This window comes from Pyrus communis, chromosome 12 (genome assembly GCF_041283825.1).
Source record: "Pyrus communis isolate YQ-2024b chromosome 12, ASM4128382v1, whole genome shotgun sequence".
In the NCBI taxonomy this organism is placed as follows: Eukaryota; Viridiplantae; Streptophyta; class Magnoliopsida; order Rosales; family Rosaceae; genus Pyrus; species Pyrus communis.
This window is the reverse complement of record NC_142576.1, coordinates 24,462,354-24,484,362: the sequence shown is the minus strand read 5'-3', so window position 1 is coordinate 24,484,362 and position 22,009 is coordinate 24,462,354. Positions and strand designations below refer to the sequence as shown.

Below are 22,009 nucleotides of genomic sequence, written 5' to 3'. Positions count from 1 at the left end.
TAGTCATATATTTTCAATCAGTTCCTACAAACTAGATACTAATAGACAGTTCATAATACAAAATAGGAATATAATTAATTACAATATATGGCTGTACTAAATATAAATTTAAAGGGTCTTTTCCTGTATAAATTTAAAGGGTATTTTCCTGCCTAAATCAGCCAAATGTTTTACACTAATTAATGAAACAAACCAACTTAGAAATTACACCAAATGCCAATCACCACCCATATATGTAAACATCGAAAAACGTCACCTTATACACATCATCACACAAACCTAATCAGATCATCTGTTACCCACATAGGCTGCTACCTCTTCACTGTAACAAATCCATGTTCTTGCTCTCACCCTTATTTCTCTTCCCTCTCATCCTTATTTCTCTTCCCTCATCCAACACATGTAAGCTCCGGATCAAACACACACCAAAAAAAAAAAAAAAAAAAAAAAAAAAAAAACCAGTTTTTTGATAAACTCACCATGGTTGATGGGGTTCTTGAAGACCGGGAGAGATATCAGCAAATGGAGTTTACAGTCGCAAGAATCCATGAAAAGAGAGAGAAGAAGATCATGGTGTTGTGGGCGTAGGAGTAGAAAAAGCAATCGTTCCGTATAGAGCGGAGTACTGAAGAAAAATTGAACAAAATACACTCCATTTGTCCCAAAATCGCTCATAAAACTTGACATTATTACATAAATATCATGGCCTTTGCAATCGATAAAAAAATAAAACAAAGAATAGGAATAAATTCAAAGAACCCCACATTACACTAGGAAGTAGTGTAGTACAGTGTTTGGATACATGGAAAAATGACAAGGAAAATGCAAGGCCAGTTGCTTTTTAGTTACAAACCTGTATAAATTTAAAGGGTATTTTCCTGCCTAAATCAGCCAAATGTTTTTCACTAATTAATGAAAGAAACCAACTTAGAAATTACACCAAATGCCAATCACCACCCGTACATGTAAACATTGAAAAAACTCACCTTCAATTCATCATCACACAAACCTAATCAGATCATCAGTTACCCACATTGGCTGCTATTTCTTCACTTTAAAGATTCTATGTTCTTGCTCGGCTCCTCCAACTTCTTCATCCTCGTCTTCTCACTTTAGCTCACCAGCTGCATCAAATGTAACAACACAACAAAACAATCTCAAAACATTGAATCGGTTGATTGTTTTGTAGGATTGGTAGTTTGTCAAAGCAGGCTCAACCGCCCCCACTCTAACTCCAAACTGGCCAGACTAGCTCGAGTTCAAACCATCCATGAAATTGCAACCCTAGCTATGCCAAGTAAAAAATTGTTTAACAAACTTAACCTCCATTAGCTTTGTGATAAGCTGCACTTTCTCTCTGTTCTTTTCATTGAAAGCCTCAAGTGCATCCCTGTATTCCTTTTCCTGTGACCAGTTACGAACCCAAAATTTATCATGAACCCGCACGAATTTATCCATAATCGCATATGCATAGCAGTAAACATTAACACCAAAATGTGGTAAAAATCCAAGTTCTGTTACCTTCTTCTGGCAGGTATGTCCTAGTGGCTATAACTCTTTCTTAATCTCATCGATCTTTCTTACGAACTTGTGAAACATCCTTCCTCATTGGACCTGAGAGCCCTTCAAACTCCTGGAAGTTCCACAATTTACGACAAAAGGGAAATTAATCATCTACTAATTGTTAGCAAATGATCCAACGGTTATATTTCTGGTTTAACCAGCAGAAGATGAAGCACATGGGACACAGATATTTTCAACAAGGCATCCTTGGACTTGTATTCTTGTCACAAACATAAACAAGTGACCACATAAAACCTGACCATAAGACAAATTTGAGGGTTTCGAGAAAGAAGAGAATCTGTTTTTTTCCATATCAAAAAGTTTAAACTTTGTTGCTGAAATTTCTCGGCTAAATTCCCTATTTTGTTGTGTACAGAACCCCATATTTACTCTGTTAGCTGAGACAAACAAATAATTATCCAGCAGTACAAAAATTACAAGCATCCGATCAAATGCTGCTAGAAAATTGTTTCACTGACAAAAATTCATAACTTATTGACAAAAAGTTTTTACAAAATCGATATTATATTACATTTGAATATGAATGAGGATAAATGGTTGACACTCATAAATGTGATCACTTTCCATAACAAAATTTAAAAGGATGAAAACATAACAACAAAACACAGAACACAGGCACTTTACCCCAATGCCTCATGAATACAAATGCATTATAAATTTGAACCTGACTAAAAGTTGATAAAAGGATAGTACTTTTCTTATATGTATTTGTACCAGCCAAGGTCAACAAAAAAATTAATGGGCAATCCAAAATGGGCCCTCCAACTGATTATGACTCAAGTCAATATACATTAAATTTGGAAATTTCAAATGGGATGGAAAATTTCCACGAAATTGGTTGTAAGACAAGTCTAGTTGAGTGAGTTGGGAAGATATCTTCAACAACCATTCCTCAAGTATGGAATACGAGATTCGATTACCCCGAAGGAAAACATCATACAATTCAGTTTGAGTTTGAAGCCATACCCAAAAGCCAAGTTTTATCTGACAATTTATGATCCATATTCTGTGGAGCTTGAAAGGAGGAACCTTGTCATAAGCCTCGTCGAAAACGAGGGACATGGGTCGGTCTATATTTCCTACTGCAAAAACTTGTAATCTGGTAAGATTTATGAAATGGGCTTCCGTTAGAATGCCTTCCCATGAATTACCAAGCAGAAGTAGGGAAACTAGCTCATAGAGTTGTCCAATACTTTCTGGAATTGAGTCGTTCATCTTATTATAACTGAGGTCTAGTGTTCTTAAGGACGACAAGTTTCTGATGGAATCTGGAATTGAGCCCGACAAATTATTATAATAGAGGTCTAGTGTTCTCAAGGACGACAAGTTTCCGATGGAATCTGGAATTGATCCCTCCAAATTGTTTTCTCTAAGGTTGAGATTCTGCAAACTTTTAAACATTCCTAAAAAGACCGGCAATTGGCTTTCAAGCTGGCAATAAGACAAATCTAGTGACTCTAATGTATTACTTGGACAATTTGAGAGACTCCTCCAGAACTCTTCAATCCCCCCATCAAATTTGTTCCCTGAAAGACTTAAGACTTTTAGCTTGCATAAATTTCCACTGACTTTAGGAATTTGACCTTTTAAGCCTGTTTCAGATAAATAAAGATTTTCCAGAGATTTGAAGTTTGAAAATTCACTTGGAAAAGAATCCCTGAAATCATTCCCGGATAGATCAAGTGTTACGAGGTTGGTAAGATTAAAAAACCAGCCGGGAAATGAAGAACTTTTAATGCCATTAGACGACATATCAAGGACCAACAGTGATGTGAAGTTAATCCTCTGTAGTGAAAGTGGAAGGAAGTTAATGCTCTGCAGTGAGAGTGGAATGCTTTCAATTTGGCACAAAGATAAATGTAACTCTAACAATGAAGGAAGCATGTTAATATCATATGCCCAACTGACTCCTGTGCTGCTAAGATCAACGCCATTGAGATTAATGTATTTCAGGGAAGAGAGGTGAGAAAGCCAATTCAAATTTTTGGAAGATAAGTCAAACACATTCCCGCTCCACCCGAGATCAAGAAAATTTAGGCTAGACAGGTTACCAAGAGAAGAGGGAATCTCTCCTCTAAATGACGCATAGGAGAGATTGAGATATTGCAAACTTTTAAGCTCCCCAATGAACTTAGGAATTTGAATGCTATCAAACGAATTCAGGCTCAAGTCCAGGTAATTTAAATGTTTCAAGCTCAACAGAGAAGCATTTATCTTACCTCCCAAAGAAGCATTTATCCACTCTTCATACTCATCACCGTCAAAAAAGTCATATGGATGCCGGAGGTCCATCTTCACGACATGACCAGTGCTGTTGTTGCATGAAATACCTTCCCATTGGCAGCAATCATGACCCACCCAAGACGAAAGCCTACCAGAATGATCAACAAGATGTTGTTTAAAGACGAGAAGCGCTTGTCTTTCTTCCTCAATGCATGAATTTGTCTTCACACTGCTTGAAATTTCATCACCAGCCAAACAGAAACAGAGTTTAGTAGTACTCTGCATCCAGGAAGAGACCAAAAGCAAAAGAAGCAAATAGTGAGCAATACTGAGGTGACAATGGCTATCCATTATTACACACAATTTTTTTTTGCCTTGTTGGTGAGATGTTTAGCTACTAAAATTAGTACGATATCGAATTTATAGGAAAAGATTATCGATGTAGGTAGGAAAGCTGAAAACGAAAGTCGTCGGATGGAGAAAAGAAAAAAGGGTAACTGAAATGAGTGGTGGGTGTTCACAACCCCTTTTACAAGTTTGCAGGTCCCTTGTCGACACAGCTAGTACTTGATTGTGATGGATTGTTGAATTAAGGGTCTTCATGTTCCATCACAATTCACAACTTATCAACTTGCTTACGAAAAACAGATTTGGATATGTTGTTATATTTACACCACACATGCTGGTAGACTGGAATTAAGGGTCTGCATGTGGAAGTCTTTGCACAACGATTAGCTAGCGGTGGAAATTCATAAATATAATTGATGAAGGGGACTGGAAGAGAAAAGAGAGTGGCAATTGGCAATGCAAGTGAGCATGACTTAATATTTGCGGTATTTTTTTTTTTAAATACTAGCTATATTATCAACTAATTTATTTATTAATATGTTCACTGATTCGCATGCTTTTACGAAATTGTAAAAGAGATGGATAGAGACAGAAGCTCTAATCCCTAACTCTATTTGCATCTTTTAGGGGGTTCTTATCGTTTGGCCCGACTAGAGGAAGGGATGTGATTCGTTCCCTTTTTCCCACTATTTGCATCTATACCAAGAATTGTTCCTTAAATCCACTTCAGTTCCCAAACAAAAACACTTTCTTTATATTTTGCTTATGTCCTTCCATGTAGTCTTGCAATAGAATAAACTTGTCACTAAAACTTTCATTAAAAAGTGGGTGAAAAATTAGACGACATTGTGGACATAATAGCACTCATTACTTTTTGGTGTTAGGTGAAGAATCCACGAAAGGGTAGAAAATGTAATTATTTCGTATATAGTGCGCAGTACTGAAGAAAAAATGAACAAAATACACTCCATTTGTCCCAAAATCCCTCATAAAACTTTACATTATTACATAAATATCATTGGATACATGGAAAAATCAGAAGGAAAATGCAAGGCCACATGCTTTTAGTTACAAACCTGTTTAAACTTAAAGGGTCTTTTCCTGCCTAAATCAGCCAAATGTTTTTACCAAACACTAATTAATGAAACAAACCAACTTAGAAATTACACCAAATGCCAATCACCACCACCCATATATGTAAACATCGAAAAACGTCACCTTATACACATCATCACACAAACCTAATCAGATTATCAGTTACCCACATAGGCTGCTACTTCTTCACTGTAACAAATCCATGTTCTTGCTCTCAGCTTCTTCATCCTCGTCTTCTCACTTTCACTTTCACTTTCACTGTAACAAAACAATCTTAAAATGTTGAATTATATAAACACTTTCTACACTTTTACTAAATAGAATGAGAGATAACCAGCATCGGTTGAGAGTTTGGACAGGTTGAATTCCTAACCGGCGGTAAGCCCAAATTTTGTAGGATTGGTAATTTGTCAAAGCAGGCTCAACCATGCTCACTCTAACTCCGGACTGGCCAGACTGGTTCGGGTTCCACCCATCCATGAAATTGCAACCCTAGCTGTGCCAAGTAAACAATTGTTTAACAAACTAACCTCCATTAGCTTTGTGATAAGCTGCACTTTTTCTCTATTCTTTTCATTGAAAAACTCAAGTGCATCTCGGTACTCCTTTTCCTGTGACAAGTTAAAAACCCAAAATTCATCACAAATACGCACGAATTGAGCCATAATTGCATATGCATAGCAGTAAGCTTTAACATCAGAATAGGGTAAAACCTCAGTTGTGTTACCTTCTTCTGGCAGGTATGTCCTAGTGGCTTTAACTCTTTGTTAATCGCATCGATCTTCTTACGAACTTGTGAAACATCCTTCCTCATCTGATCTGAGAGCCCTTCAAGCTCCTGGAAGTTACATAATTTACGACAAAAAGAAAATTAATCATCTACTAATTGCTCGCAACCGATTCAACGGCTATATTTCTGGTTTAACCAGCAGAAGATGAAACAAATGGGACACAGATACTTTCAACAAGGCATCCTTGGACTTATATTCTTGTCGCAAACATAAACAAGTGACCAAATAAAACCTGACCATATGACAAATTTGAGGGTTTTGAGAAAGAAGAAGAATCTGTTTTTGGCCATATCAAAAAGTTTAAACTTTGTTGTTGAAATTCCATATTTTGTTGTGCACAGAACCCCAGATTTACAAAAATTCTGGAAATTAGTTTACAAAAAAAAGGAATTACTTCCATCAGAGTTCATGGCCTTTGTAAAATACATAACCCAAAAATTCAAAAACAAAAATCCAAAAAAAAAAAAAAAAAAAAAAAAAAAGTTGAAAAAAAACCCATTTTATCTTCATTTCATGTTAAATTGATCATAGTTATGCTCAACACAAACAGATCTACTCTACGATCGTTGTAGAGTAGACATTAGGTGGACAACTCTTTGACTATGCCATTAGACACATTACAAAAGCTTACTTTCCATGTGCTTTGCATGTAACTCACAAATTCCCAACTACATGTGTCATTTGTTTGTCCTCGGCTTTCATTGCGTATTCACTACACTAACCAAATCCAAAAAAAACAAAAATGTGACTCTCTCTCTATGGCTTTCTTACTACACAAAAATATCCCTAATTAAAGCATGCCACACATCATCACATAGCTATTATATGAAGTATATTTCTCATTGGCAAGTAATATACTCTTCTTAGCCCAAGAGGATATGAAATTGTTTGAGTACACTGTTCTAACCATTCGGTACAAAACCCTACATACTCAGACATATGATATCCGATCTTCCACTTTACAAATCACATATGGGTAAAATAATAGCTCTAAAGAAATCGGAAGAAGTAAAAGTCATAAATTTGGATCCATTTTCTTCTTATTTTCTTTGCTTTGTTGGTGAGATGTTTATCGATATAGGCCGGAGAGTTGACAACGAAAGTCGTCTGATGGAGAAAAGAAAAAAGGGCAACTGAAATGAGTGGCGGTTGTTCACAACCCCATTTACAAGTTTGCAGGTCCCTTGTCAACACAACTGGTACCTGGTTGTGATGGGTTGTGGAAATCCATACGCAGCAAAGACTTTGAATTAAGGGTCATCTTGTTCCATCACAATTCACAACTTATCAACTTACTTACGAAAACTGATTTGGATATGTTCTTATATTTCACACCACACATGCTGGTAGACTGGTAGTCACTACTTGGATATTTACAAGTTTGCAAGCCTTGTAGGAGCAGATATTATGAATGCATGAATGAGATGGCTAGCTACCTATGGAAGTCTTTGCACACCGATTAGTCTTTGGTGGAAAATCCTTATGTCTAGCCGTGGAAATCCATAAATCATAATTGATGAAAGGGATTGGAAGAGACAAGAGAGTGGCAATTGGCAATGCAGGTGAGGATGATTTAATATTTGCGGTATTCTTTTTTTATTTTAAATACTTGCAATATTCTAAACTAATTCATCTATTAATTTGTTCACTGATTCACGTGCATTTACGAAATTGCAAGAAGGATAGACAGAGACTGAAGCCTAATCTATAACTCTGTTTGCACTTTTTAGGGTTCTTACCGTTTAGCCTGACTGGAGGAAGGGACATGATTTGTTCTATTTTCTCACTATTTGTGTATATACCAAGAATCATTCCTTAAATCCTAAGAATGGCATAATATGTTTGCTCAATCAAAGGGAAGCAGCACTTAAACCTTGGGTCCTTCACTTGGTTTTGAGTTGGGTTGTGAGGACGGTGGTGCGCCGGAGAGATACAGAGAGGCGGTGTCGCTTACGTCACTTCAATTCCCAAACAAAAACACTTATGTCCTTCTATGTAATTTTGCAATAGAATAAACTTGTTACTAAAATTTTTGTTAAAAAGTGGGTGAAAAAATTAGACAATAAAGTGGACATAATAGCACTCCTTATTTGATTTGGTTTCTTTTTCGGTGTAAGGTGAAGCTGTATTTTTTGTAGAGCAACGGCTAACTTAGCGTGCTCAATCTGCTTGAATTATGATTAAAGTGGTGACAAAAGTTGAAAAAGTAATGTCAATTCCCCTCCTCAGATGCTTCAACCTACACTTGTATTTCGGGGAAGAGGTCATTGCTTTGACTAAACCTAACCGTTGGGTTATTTGCAAGAAGCTTCCTTTTGGGGTTTTATACTACATCTATGTACAGGATGCACTAATATTTGAATGGCTAAAAATGTTTAATTTAGCTATCCGATACATCGATAAAGTATAGAATTTTCGATAATTGCATTGTGTTTTAATCAGTGGCGAAGCTAGGAATTTTAAATAATAGGGTCATAATATAAACTAAAAAAGCTTCGTTGAGCTATTTCATCGAGTACCTTGTAGGCACTTGCCAATTCCTGTCAACATATGCCGAAAGTTTATGCCAACATATGTCGACAACTACTATTGTTTGTAGCTTGTAGAGGGTGGGTGCATGATACTATGGAGCAATATTGAAGGTGCCAAGGCTTTTTAGCTAAGGTATTTCACCAAGCGCATGGTGCGCACAACAGATCGCACAAGAAAAGAGAAAATGAAGACAAATGTGATAGAACAAGTAGAAGAAGAAGGTTGTAATTTAGTTTGCCTTAACTGTTTATAAGGATCATATATAAAACACAAACAAATTTACATGAAGTTTTTAAAGTTATTGGGGTCAAGGGTAACTAATGACCCCATGCTAACTTCGCCACTAGTTTTAATGATTGCACGAGATTTAGTGAAATGGTTTTCTTCTAACCCTGTTTTTCCACTCAAGGTGCATTTTTATGAGTATTACCGTCACATGAATGATTGTCGATGAATGTGATCAGATTTGTTTACTACTTAAATCTCAAAACTTAAACTAATTCAATCGCAATTAATATAAGTGGTAAATGGTAATGGTCATGACCATTGAAGGATAGCGAGCAAAATGCACTCTTCCATGCAACTAGTAACATAATAGAAAGCAAACCAAAGACTCTTCATCAAGAAAAATGGTTGAAACAAACTAGAACATATCCAAATAGTATGTATAACATATACTATGTAAGCGTTGTCGGTATTGACTATGGTACGCACTAGAGGGAGAGAGATGTGAAAAGGTTTTGCTAATTGTGAGATATATATTGCTGTTAAGTTTTTTTTTTTTTTTGGCCACTGAAGTACTACGATCTGGTTATATTGCTCTTCATTTGTAAGTCAGAAGTTTTAGCTTCGAATCTCGTGAATGACAAATTTGATACTAAATTAGGTTGCACATTGTCTGGTTTAGCCGAACACCACCATCCTCTTAATGTAAAATATATCGTTGTACTTAAAAAAATAAATTACTTTTCCTTTGTATATATAGTGATTATCATGGTATATTCGTGTACTAGTCTGACTAAAATTAGTTTCACTCCAGAATTGTGATTCCTTCTTACGCAAGTAATCATACTATTCCTAGGATTACAATGATCATCTTTATGAAATATAATCCTAATTAACACCACTTTGGTTTCTTCCTGATTTAACATATGCCATGTAAACCCTAGTGTGAGAATATATTTAGGTTTCCTTGCTCTTATGGATTTAGGTTTGCATCTTTCAATTAGGATTTGCTTTATTTCCTGTTTTGAATTTAGTCTTGTTTCTTGTTTTCCTTTAAATTCCAAATTCCCTATGTTTTTTTTGTTTTTTAACAAGTGATATTATCTACACTAAGGGGAGGGGGGTGGGTTTAGCCTCACAATGGGCTAGTAATAATGTGGTTCAAATTCACCTTGGGCGAGAATTGAACCTAAGACCTCTCACTTACAAGTGAAGAGGAATACCACTAGACCGTAGTACTAAGTGGCCTAAATTCCCTATGTTGAAAAACCGATTTATTGGAAAACAAAATGAGTGGCGGATGTTCACAACCCCTTTTACAAGTTTGCAAGTCCTTTGTCGACACAGCTAGTACCTGGTTGTGACAGGTTGTAGAAATCCAAATGCAACGAAGACTTTGAATTAAGGGTCTTCATGTTCCATCACAATTTACAACTTATCATCTTATTTACTGTTCTTTTCTTATGGTAAATTACGAAAATGGATTTAGCTGTGTCGGGTTGAACAGTTTGCAAGTCCATCGCCTACACCACACTGGTATACTAGTAGTCACTATTTGGATATCATTGTTGTGTCGTTATTTACAAATTTTCTAAATTGCAAAATTGTTGTTAACAGTCTAAAATATTCATTGTTACACTCGTTGCTGTTTTTTTTTTTTTTTTGTTCCACTAATAAGGAATACACGAGACTTCCTATGGACTTTTCCAAATTTTAATGAAGCCGTGTAGGTGCAGATATAGTGAATGCACGAATGAGATGGCTAGCCGTGGAAGTCTTGGCACACCAATTAGTCTTTGGTGGAAAATCCTTATAGCTAGCCGTGGAAATTCATATAGCATACTCGATGAAAGGGATTGGAAGAGACAAGAGAGAGGCGATTGGCAATCCAAGTGAGGATGACTTACTATTTGCGGAAATAAGTATTTGTGACGGAAATATGCCTTTTTCGACGGCATTTGACCCTCGTTAATGACACTTTGTTTTGTAACGATAGAAGGGGGAAGAATCCTACTCCCATCCATTGACATGCCCTTGGAGCACTTGGAAAACTGGTAATTTCATCAATCTCAAGCTCCACATCAATCTCAACCTTATTTATCAACACCCCACCCCACCCCCCAAAAAAAAAAAAAAAAAAAAAAACTTTTCTTTACCTTTTATTCGACAGTATATCGTATAAACCGTCACCACTCTCCAACACATTAAGCTAATTTTGTAGTAGTGTGAGTAATCCACTATGACTTGCAAAAAGAAGAAGGTGGTTTTACTATTACTCGAACCGATGCCTTTGAAGATAAAATCTCACAGGCCATGTCCATAATTTAACACGTACATTAACAGAATCTCATTTAGTGTAGGATGTAATGAAATTTCTTTGCGAGGTTACAAGTTTTAGGTAAAAACCTAACTTTTGTTAAACTAGTCATTAATATTTTTGTTAATTGATGACGTGACAGCGTCGTCGGCTAAAGTCATGCCACTTTATTAATTAACAAAGCATTTGACGAAACAAATCAATGGAAGTACAAAAGTGCCAAAAAAATTCAAACTTGTATGAAAAATGATCAAATTTTTAAAAATTTTAAAATAATAAAAGGATAATTACTCATTTATTTATTTACCGTGAAGGCGAGCTTCGAATCATTTATTTAACCTATAAATGAGAAAATTCACATTTAGATATCTTAGAATTGTAGATGCGAGCAACAACTACACTCTTGGTGAATTAGCGGACAGCTACTCCCTTTCCTGTGACAAACTAACCTCCATTAGCTTCGTGATAAGCTGCACTTTTTCTCTGTTCTTTTCATTGAAAAACTCAAGTGCATCTCTGTACTCCTTTTCCATTGACAAGTTACAAACCCAAAATTCATCACGAACACGCACGAATTGATCTATAATTGCACATGCATAGCAGTAAACATGAATATCAGAATGTGGTAAAACCCCAATTGTGTTACCTTCTTCTGGCAGGTATGTCCTTATGGCTTTAGCTCTTTGTTAATGGCATCGATCTTCTTACAAACTTGTGAAACATCCTGCCTCATCGGATCTAAGAGCCCTTCAAGCTCCTGGAAGTTCCATAATTTCCGACAAAAACGAAATTAATATCCACTAATTGCTCGCAACCGATTCAACGACTATATTTCTGGTTTAACCAGCAGTAGATGAAGCACATGGGACATAGATATTTTCAACAAGGCATCCTTGGACTTGTATTCTTCTCGCAAACATAAACAAGTGACCAAATAAAACCAGACCATATGACAAATTTGAGGGTTCCATATTTTGTTGTGTACAGAACCCCAGATTTACAAAAATTCTGGAAATTAGTTATAAAAAAAAAAAAGGAATTACTTCCATCAGAGTTCATGGCCATTGTAAATACATAAAACAAAAATTCAAAAACAAAAATAAAATAAAAAATTAAGTTGAAAAAAAACCCAATTTATCTTCATTTCATGTAAATTGATCAAATTGATCATAGTTTTACTCAACACAAACATATCTACTCTACGATCGTTGTAGAGTAGACATTAGTGGCCAGGTCACTGGAAAGTGTATTGATAATCCACATAAGGATCATGTCGTTGCACCGTTGCCAAAGAGCAGATTCTGTGGGCTTTGTCTTTGCAGATGGCTATTCAACACTTCCATCAACAAACCCTAATTTGTTCTTTGCACTGAGTGCAATTGACATGGACCGACACCAAGTACCATAATTTTCACCAGTAAGTTTGGTTGAAACGAGCATCATTCCCGGGTGATCAGAATGATGAACGAAGAAAGGACTAGCAGGATCACTAGATGGTTCAAGTTTAGCCATTGCTGACGTTGAATCCTCCACCATAATCCAAGAAAAAAAAGAACTAAGAACCCAGGAAGGGCTCTGGTACCATGTAAATTTTGGAAGGTGGTAATTCACCGATTCTCATTAATTGAATTTGTCTTTACAATACTACTATATGTAGTCATATATTTTCAATCAGTTCCTACAAACTAGATACTAATAGACAGTTCATAATACAAAATAGGAATATAATTAATTACAATATATGGCAAGTATCTTGATGATGATCCTTGACTTTCTCAACGTCAAAAACACCTGAGCGGCGCCATATTGGCTGTACTAAATATAACAGTACCCAAATTCATGGTGTTATCAAATTTATGTATATAAATTTGCGTATATTTTTTAATGACACTAAAGATTAATTCTGAACTTATGGTACTATCAAATTTATGTATATAGCATACCTATATTAGTATGATTCTAATTTACATCTGCTTCTTATCAAAAAAATTTATAACATAAATTTCAATATGTATGCTTACAACGCAAAAATTTTCGTGTCGTTTCGTAAATTACAAATAATTCACTAATACTTCATACATGGGTTCTCTTGGCACAGATTTGAGTTAGAAAGTCAGGAGAATTCTAAAATCAGCATCAGACACTTTAGAACAATTTGACAAAATAGGGTGTGGATGTGTTCTAATATTCCTTTCAATAAACAACAAAAAGTTATCCCCTACATGAAAAAATAAGAAAAAAAAAAAAAAAAAAAAAAACAGTTGCTATTTGTACCTGACTATATCTTTTGCAGCTTCCTGCAGAATTGAATAGATAAAGAGTGATTTACGATCAGCATCACATCAAACTGTTTAAACATTTGTAATATATTTCCAAAGTTAGTTGAAGGGCAAAATGTTTAACCCCAATTATTCGATGTAATCCGATACATCGACACAGTACAGAAAATTCGACAATTGCATTGGGTTTTAAAGATTGCAAGAGATTCAGTGAAATGGTTGTCCTGTAACCCTAGCTTTTCCACTCAAAGTGCATTTTAATGAGCATTACCACCACATGAATTGTTATCAATGAATATGATCAGATTTATTTACTACTTATATCTCAAAACCTAAACTGAACCAATCATAATTAATGTAGTAGTAATGCTCACGACCACAAAGGATCGTGAGCAAAATGTACTCTTCCATGCCATAATAGAAAGCAAACCAAAGGCTCTTCATCAAGAAAAATTATTGAAACTTACTAGAACACATCCACATGTTATATTATGAGTAGAAGATCCAATCTATACTTTAGAATATAACATTAATAATCAATCCACGCACTATAATATGAGAGAATCAGTATATCATGTATCTCTATTCCAATACATCGCAAAATCCTTTCTTCTTTCTTTGAAAAGACCAAACAAGTGAAGCCCCAACAAAATACGTGTTTGTCTTCTGTCAGTGGCTAAGTCAGGAATTGTCAGAGAATGAGCGAAATTTAAAAGGGTAAAAGGTCCAAAAAAATGTAGACATCCGTAATCGGGTAATACTGCAATTAGTACATCTCAAACATAAACACAAACACAAATAACGACAACCCCCAACCAAAAGAACAATACCGTGAAAAACATCAAAAGCAGCGAGACAACATAAGAATAAATTCATCAGACTGAAAAGGGTACGTGGAGACTGAAAGAATAGAGGGAATGCATGTCAAATCAGAAGGTGAATTCTTATGAAATGCTAAAATGCAAACCCAGCAACCATTGACATGCCCTTGGAGCACTTTGGAAGCTGGAAATTTCATCAATCTCAGAAGCAGCTCAGCTGTCAGCTCCACGTACAACCCATTTCCCTGAACACAAACTCCCTCTCTAGCTTCTCTACCCCTGATCCAATCCGTACCCATGCAAGCTCTTGATCAACTCCCCACCCCCAACACAAAAAGAAAAAAACCCTTTTCTTTACCTTTTTTCCCAAAAAAAAATGAAAAAACAAAAAAACCCCAACAAGCAGAAGAGCGAAAAGATTCAATATTTGGAGAGAGTAAAGGGAAAACTTGGAAAATGGGGATGGTGGGTTTTTTTGATACTCTCACAGTGGACCGTGGTTGATGGTGTTCTTGAAGACCGGGAGAGATCTCAGCAAATGGAGGTTACAGTCACAAGAATCCATGAAAAGAGAGAAGAAGATCATGGTGTTGTGGGGGTAGGAGTAGAAAATGCAATCCTTCCGTATAGAGCCGAGTACTGAAGAAAAATTGAACAAAATACACTCCATTTGTGCCAAAATCACTCATAAAACTTTACATTATTACATAAATATCATGGCCTTTGCAATCCATAAAAAGTTAGAACAAAGAATAGGAATAAATTCAAAGAACCCCACATTACACTAGGAAGTAGGGTAGTATGTGTTTGGATACATGGAAAAATGAGAAGAAAAATGCAAGGCCAGATGCTTTTAGCTACAAACCTGTTTAAATTTAAAGGTTATTTTCCTGCCTAAATCAGCCAAATGTTTTTACCAAGCACTAATTAATGAAACAAACCAACTTAGAAATTACACCAAATGCCAATCACCACCCATATATGTAAACATAAAAAAAACTCACCTTAAATAAATCATCACACAAACCTAATCAGATCATCAGTTACCCACATAGGCAGCTATTTCTTCACTTTAATGATTCTATGTTGTTGCTCAGCTCCTCAAGCTTCTTCATCTTTGTCTTCTCACTTTCACTCACCAGCTGCATCAAATGTTACACGACAACAAAACAATCTCAAAACGTTGAATTATATAAGCACTATGTACGCTTTTACTGAATCGAAATAGAATGAGTGATAACTAGCATCGGTTGAGAGGTTGGATGGGTTGAACTCCTAACCGGAGGTAAGCCCAAATTTTGTAGGATTGGTAATTTGTCAAACCAGGCTCAACCGTGCTCACTCTAACTCCGAACTGGCCAGACTGGTTTGAGTTCAACCCATCCATGAAATTGCAACCCCGCTATGCCAAGTAAAAATTTGTTTAACAAACTAACCTCCATTAGCTTTGTGATAAGCTGCACTTTTTCTCTGTTCTTTTCATTGAAAGCCTGCATCTCTGTATTCCTTTTCCTGTGACAAGTTACAAACCCGAAATTCATCACGACCAGACACGAATTGATCCATAATTGCATATGCATAGCAGTAAACATTAACATCTGAATGTGGTAAAAATCCAAGTTGTGTTACCTTCTTCTGGCAGGTATGTCCTAGTGACTTTAACTCTTTGTTAATCGCATTGATCTTCTTAGGAACTTGTGAAACATCCTTCCTCATCGGATCTGAGAGCCCTTCAAGCTCCTGGAAGTTCCATAATTTACGACAAAAAGGAAATTAATCATCTACTAATTGCTAGCAACGGATTCAACGGCTATATTTCTGGTTTAACCAGCAGAAGATGAAGCACATGGGGTACATAAATTTTCAACAAGGCATCCTCGGACATATATACTTGTCCCAGACATAATCAAATGACTAAATAAACCCTGATCATATGACAAATTTGAGGGTTTTGAGAAAGAAGAGAATCTGTTTTTTGCCATATCAAAAAGTTTAAACTTTGTTTTGTTGAAATTTCTTAGCTAAATTCCATATTTTGTTGTGTACAGAACCCCAGATTTACTCTGTTAGCTGAGACAAACAGATAATTAATTCTCTTGAAAAAAATATCTGGGAATCAGTAAAAAAAATGGAATACTTCCATCAAAGAGTTCATGGCCTTTGTAAATACATTAAACCGAAAATTCAAAATCAAAAATCCAAAACAAATTAAGTTGTAAAAAAACCCAAACAGAAAATATTGTAGCGTTCAAATGCATTGCTACACAAATCAAAAATTTATTTTCTATGGATATGGCAGTTTTCTTCATGTAATAAAAGTCAACAACATTTAAATACAGAACTCAAATAAATACGGTAAAATGATACAAAGAATGACATGGTTAAACGGATTTAATTTGGAGATCTATGAGATTAGAGAATGAAGTGACTGAATTTAGAAAACCCACACTGCAAACTTTTTTTCTGCGCAATGAGAAAATATAATTATCCTGCAGTACAAAAATTATTAGCGTCCGACCAAATGCGGCTCGAAAATTGTTTTACTGACAGAAATTCATAAATTATTGACAAAAAAACTCTTACAAAATCGATATTAAATTACATTTGAATATGAATGAGGATAAATGGTTGATACTCATAATTGTGTTCACTTATCCATAATAAAATTTAAAACAAATAACGAAAACTGATTATTGAAAACAAATAACGCACAAATACCTGTCAATCTAGAAAATAAAACCAACCAACACTCAATACCAAAAAAGGTAAAACTACAAAAGATAAAGGTCAGTCCTTTGCAAAACCAACCATTGCATTTACCAAAAAATGAAATAAAAACAAAATCTAACAACCAAAAAAGATGTGTATATGCAGTAGAAAGCTTGTAAGAGTTCATTCATCGGCTAAAATTCAAAATTTCAGATTGACCAATTACACCGTTTCTATAAAATTTCAGTTATGGGATTCCTATTGAGCAAAATTAATGTGTTAGGATAGAAACAAGTTCTTACACATTTCAATAAATCCATAAAAATGGTTCCTTAGTTAACAATAAATGTTTTTTTGTACCAAAAACGAAGCAATGAAATAAATGTTTTACATGTGTCATTTGTGTGTCCTCGGCTCTCTCTCTCTCTCTCGCTCTCTCTTTCTCTATGGCTTTCTTACTACACATAAATATCCCTAATTAAAGCATGCCACACATCAGCACATTGCTATTATATGAAGTATATTCCTTATTGGCAAGTAATATACTCTCCTTGGCCCAAGAGGATATGAAATTGTTGAGTACATTGTTCCAGCCATTTGGATCAATAAGCCCAAGTTTGCAATGTAAAAAACCCTAAATACTCAGACATATGAAATCCAATCTTCCACTTTACAAATCACATATGGGTAAAATAATAGCTCTGAAGAAATCGGAAGAAGTAAAAGGCTTTAGAACGCAAATATACCTGAGGTGCCAAAATATGGAGTTGAGGAAGCGTTTTCTTCTTATTTTGAGGGAAGAAGAATGCAGCTCTGAATTTGGACCCATTTTCTTAACAAGCGGTTCCTATAGCCCATAAATTTTTAGTGTCGTTCAAAATCACAAATACCCCAGATGAATTCAAAAACTGCAGAGATTAGTCAAAAACACCTGAACGGCACCATATTGGCTGTACTAAATATAACAGTTGTTGAGAATATCACATTTAAGAATGGTAAAAACAGATCAAGCTTCGGAAATCGAAAACAAATAACCAAGACAAATCAACACCAAGAATTAACGTGGTTCGGCAATACGTGCCTAAGTCCACGGGACAGCAACAACAATCTTTCACTATATCAATAATAAGTACAACCAATAATCTTGCCAAATCTCTAGAACTAGGACTTGACGAAAAACCTGAAAGAACAGGAACAAGAAATACACTATCTCTTTTCTTTTCTCTCGCACACACTTTACAATATTCTCTCACTCTAATCCCTTGAGTGGTATACAATTTATTGTTTTGCTCCCCCCAATTCAAAACTAGTACAATAGCCCCTTTATATAGACATAATAAAGGTCTTCTTCAATAAGGATTATTAATCCTAATTGGAATCTAGTTATAAAACCTACTCCAATTGAGAAACTAACTCCAATTCGGAAAACAACTCCAATTCGGAAAACAATTTAATCCTCTAAGACTATAATTCCTTATACTCTTAGGACAACTTATCGTGGGCTGGAAAAACCTAACAGCAGTACCCCAAATTTATGGTGTTATCAAATTTATGTATATAAATTTACGTATATTTTTTAATGACACTAAAGATTAATTCTGAACTTATGGTACTATCAAATTTATGTATATAGCATACCTATATTAGTATGATTCTAATTTACACCTGCTTCTTATCAAAAAATTTATAACATAAATTTCACCATGTATGCTTAAAACGCAAAAATTTTCGTTTCATTTTGTAAATTACAAATAATTCACTAATACTTCATACATGGAGCAGCGAACCACTTTAGTTGGGTTCTCTTGGCACAGATTTGAGTTAGAAAGTCAGGAGAACTCTAAAATCAGCATCAGACACTTTAGAACAATTTGACAAAATAGGATGTGGATGTGTTCTAATATTCCTTTCAATAAACAACAAAAAGTTATCCCCTACATGAAAAAATAACCAAAAACAAAAAAAACAGTTGCTATCTGTACCTGACTAAAACGTTATCCCCTAGCTATTTTACCCCAATGCCTCATGAGTACAAATGCATTCTAAATTTGAACCTGACTAAAAGTTGATAAAAGGCTAGAATTTCGGGTCTTCTTTCACTTCCGGCTGTTTCTCTTTCTTAGTCTCTTTTGCAGCTTCCTGCAGAATTGAATAGATAAAGAGTGATTTACGATCAGCATCACATCAAACTGGCAACGTTTGTAAAATAATTCCAAAGTCAGTTGATGGAAGTCATGAAACAAGAGAAGCAAGAGTACCTTTTTTTGTCTCCTTTGGAGAGCGACTGGCATTTGATCCGAAAACAAGTTTTCCCCGAGCCTGACAACTGGTAGCTTGTGAACTAGATCCTGTAGAAGGTTGTGCATTTCCAATGGTGACTGCAGGTTTCTTGTCTTTGGATCCTGAGGAAGAAGCTGGTGCTGGCTTATATTTCAAAGGCTTCCCATCCAAGCGTCTTCCAGATCCAGTAAAAGGGTTAAATTTAGGTTCACCATCAGCAGGATCCTCTTCAACTGCAAGAAAATCGGAAACTCATACAATTCCTTTCTGTTTTCTTTTTGTGCAATGGAACACTATTATGTTGAAATACATAATAGTATTCAAAATTAACAGGACTAGAAACTACGTAATTTCTGTGCCTTGAAGTATGCCTCTAGAAGTATGTGCATCAATTAAAATGTATAATGCCTACGTCTAAATACACAAAACATTTAATTCCATTACCTTCTTGTTATTGACCTCTTTCTCAGTCGGAATCGCCAGAGCTTTGGAACCATCGTCCAGAACTGTGGAGGAAGAGACAGTCGACCAGGACCATTTCGCCTTCACGCACTTGAGGCCGGAGGTGAAGCGGAGGGTCAAAATTATAATATATCATATTGACGGATTCTCAGACACATTTCATCGGACACCTAGTGTGCCACGTTCCCATTTGCTTTCTTGTAAGATTAATTGAAGAACAATACTTAGTCTTTGAACAAAATTAACTTCCAGATGAGTAATTTAACAGAAAAGAAGCAACAAAAAAAACCCAGAAATCTTTAATTGAAGAACAATACTTAGTCTTTGAACAAAATTAACTTCCAGATGAGTAATTTAACAGAGAAGAAGCAAAAAGAAACCCAGATATCTTTTTAAAAAAAAAATTGTCTATAAGAACTGAATTTACACCACCATCCATTATATGACTAAATGCAGGCTACACAAATGTCACTGGAAAATCAAGGGTAGCAGCAAGCAACTTTATTCTCTAAAAGCCCAGGCCAAAAAAAAGCAAAAAATAATATAATTCCAAACCAAACAAATCAAAAACAGGACACGCAAATAAAAATTTCATATATTTGTTACTAAATCCGTTTTTCTGATTTCATTTCGAATTCACTGGAACAAAAAATACATAAATCGATAAAAAAAAAAAAATACCTAAATGAAAAAAAATTAATTAGAAGCTTTCAACTGAGAGATTACCTGAAAAGCGGAAAGTTTCAGCAAGCGAGAATAGAGATGAAGCCCCCATCCCCCTCTACTAATTGCTAGCAAATGATCCAACGGTTATATTTCTGGTTTCACCAGCAGAAGATGAAGCACATGGGACACAGATAATTTCAACAAGGCATCCACAAACATAAACAAGTGACCAAAAAACCTGACCATATGACAAGTTTGAGGGTTATGCCATATCAAAAAGTTTAAACTTTGTTGTTGAAATTTCTCAGCTAAATGTGTTCACTTATCCATAATACAAGTTTGAGGCACTTTACCCCAATGCCTCATGAATACAAATCCATTCTAAATTTGAACCTGACTAAAAGTTGATAAAAGGATAGTACTTTTCTTATATGTATTTGTACCAGCCAAGGTCAACAAAAAAATTAATGAGCAATCCAAAAAGTAGCCAAAACCGCTTCAGCCATATGCATCATGAAACACATTCTAAGCTATCTGGATAGACTATCTAGAAATATTCTCTGATATACTGTTGCCAAAAAGCCTCTATAATAAACACAAAACATTGAATTCCGTTACCTTGCTGTTATTGACCTCTTTCTCAGTCGGAATCGCCAGACGTTCAGAACTGTCGTCCAGAACTGTGAATGAAGACAACGTCGACCAGGTCCACGTCGCCTTCACGCACCTGGGGCCGGAGCTGAAGAGGAGAGTCAGAATTATAATATATCATATTGACAGAATCTCAGACACATTTCATCGAACACTAGTGTGCCACGTTCTCATATGCTTTCTGGTAAGATTAATTGAAGAACAATACTTAGTTTTTGAACTAAATTAACATCCAGATGAGTAATTTAACAGAAAAGAAGCACCAAAAAAAAAAAAAAAAAACCCAGAAATCTTAATTGAAGAACAATACTTGGTCTTTGAACAAAATTAACTTCCAGATGAGTAATTTAGCAGAGAAGAAGCAAAAAGAAACCCAGAAATCTTGACAAAATTGCCTATAAGAAATGAAATTACCTTGAACGGAGCTCGCTGCAAACAACACAACCACTCATTAACACGTTCAACCCCATTTGCACATAAACAATTTGAAAGATTTGAAAAAAGAGAGCAAAGAAAAAGCTTATATAAATCATCATATGATTAAATGCAGGCTGCACAAATGTCACTGGAAAATCAAGGGTAGCAGCAAATTTCTCTAAAAGCCAAACCAAACAAATCAAAAACAGGGCACGCAAATAAAAATTTCATCGATTTGTTTACTAAGTCCGTTTTTCTGATTTACCTGAAGAGCGGAAATGAAAAAAAAATAATTAGAAGCTTTCAACTGAGAGATTACCTGAAGAGCGGAAAGTTTCAGCAAGCGAGAATAGAGATGGAGCCCCCATCCCTCTAGCCCTAGCCCCTCAATTGAATCGCCCACCCACCCTCTGTGCAAAACCCCTAATCTCTCTCTGCAACAGACGCCAAATACCTCTCCCATCTCTCTCGGCAAGGGACAGGAACCCAGAAGACGCCATCGAATTCTCCCACCTCTCTCTCTGCAAGGAACAGGAATCCCAGAAAACCCTCGACGATATCGAACCACCAATTCTTCCTCCTTGTCTCCCTCCCATTTTTGTATGGTTT

General features: G+C 35.6%; 1 protein-coding gene, 1 non-coding gene and 1 pseudogene across 3 annotated transcripts; all 3 read right to left on the bottom strand.

Annotated features, from left to right (window-relative positions):
• Positions 1-745: 745 nt before the first annotated feature.
• LOC137744145 (uncharacterized) lies at positions 746-21,821 on the bottom strand. Its single transcript, XR_015954318.1, has 4 exons — positions 21,720-21,821; positions 1,522-1,633; positions 1,324-1,404; positions 746-1,124 (listed from the first exon to the last, which is right to left on the bottom strand). It is a non-coding gene; the product is annotated as an uncharacterized LOC137744145 (transcript).
• LOC148692569 (uncharacterized) lies at positions 2,260-4,205 on the bottom strand. Its single transcript, XM_088681860.1, has one exon. It carries the CDS (start codon positions 4,156-4,158, stop codon positions 2,320-2,322), a length of 1,839 nt encoding a protein of 612 aa, XP_088537986.1. The 5' UTR covers positions 4,159-4,205; the 3' UTR covers positions 2,260-2,319.
• On the bottom strand, positions 5,978-21,697 carry LOC137744591 (uncharacterized; annotated as a pseudogene). Its single transcript, XR_015954311.1, has 6 exons — positions 21,398-21,697; positions 20,951-21,071; positions 15,845-15,955; positions 15,652-15,727; positions 15,220-15,357; positions 5,978-6,088 (listed from the first exon to the last, which is right to left on the bottom strand). The product of XR_015954311.1 is annotated as an uncharacterized LOC137744591 (transcript).
• Positions 21,822-22,009: the final 188 nt, after the last annotated feature.

Excerpts from the sequence above, each read along its gene's own strand:
- LOC148692569 (XM_088681860.1), bottom strand. The coding sequence starts at position 4,158 with ATGGATAGCCATTGTCACCTCAGTATTGCTCACTATTTGCTTCTTTTG.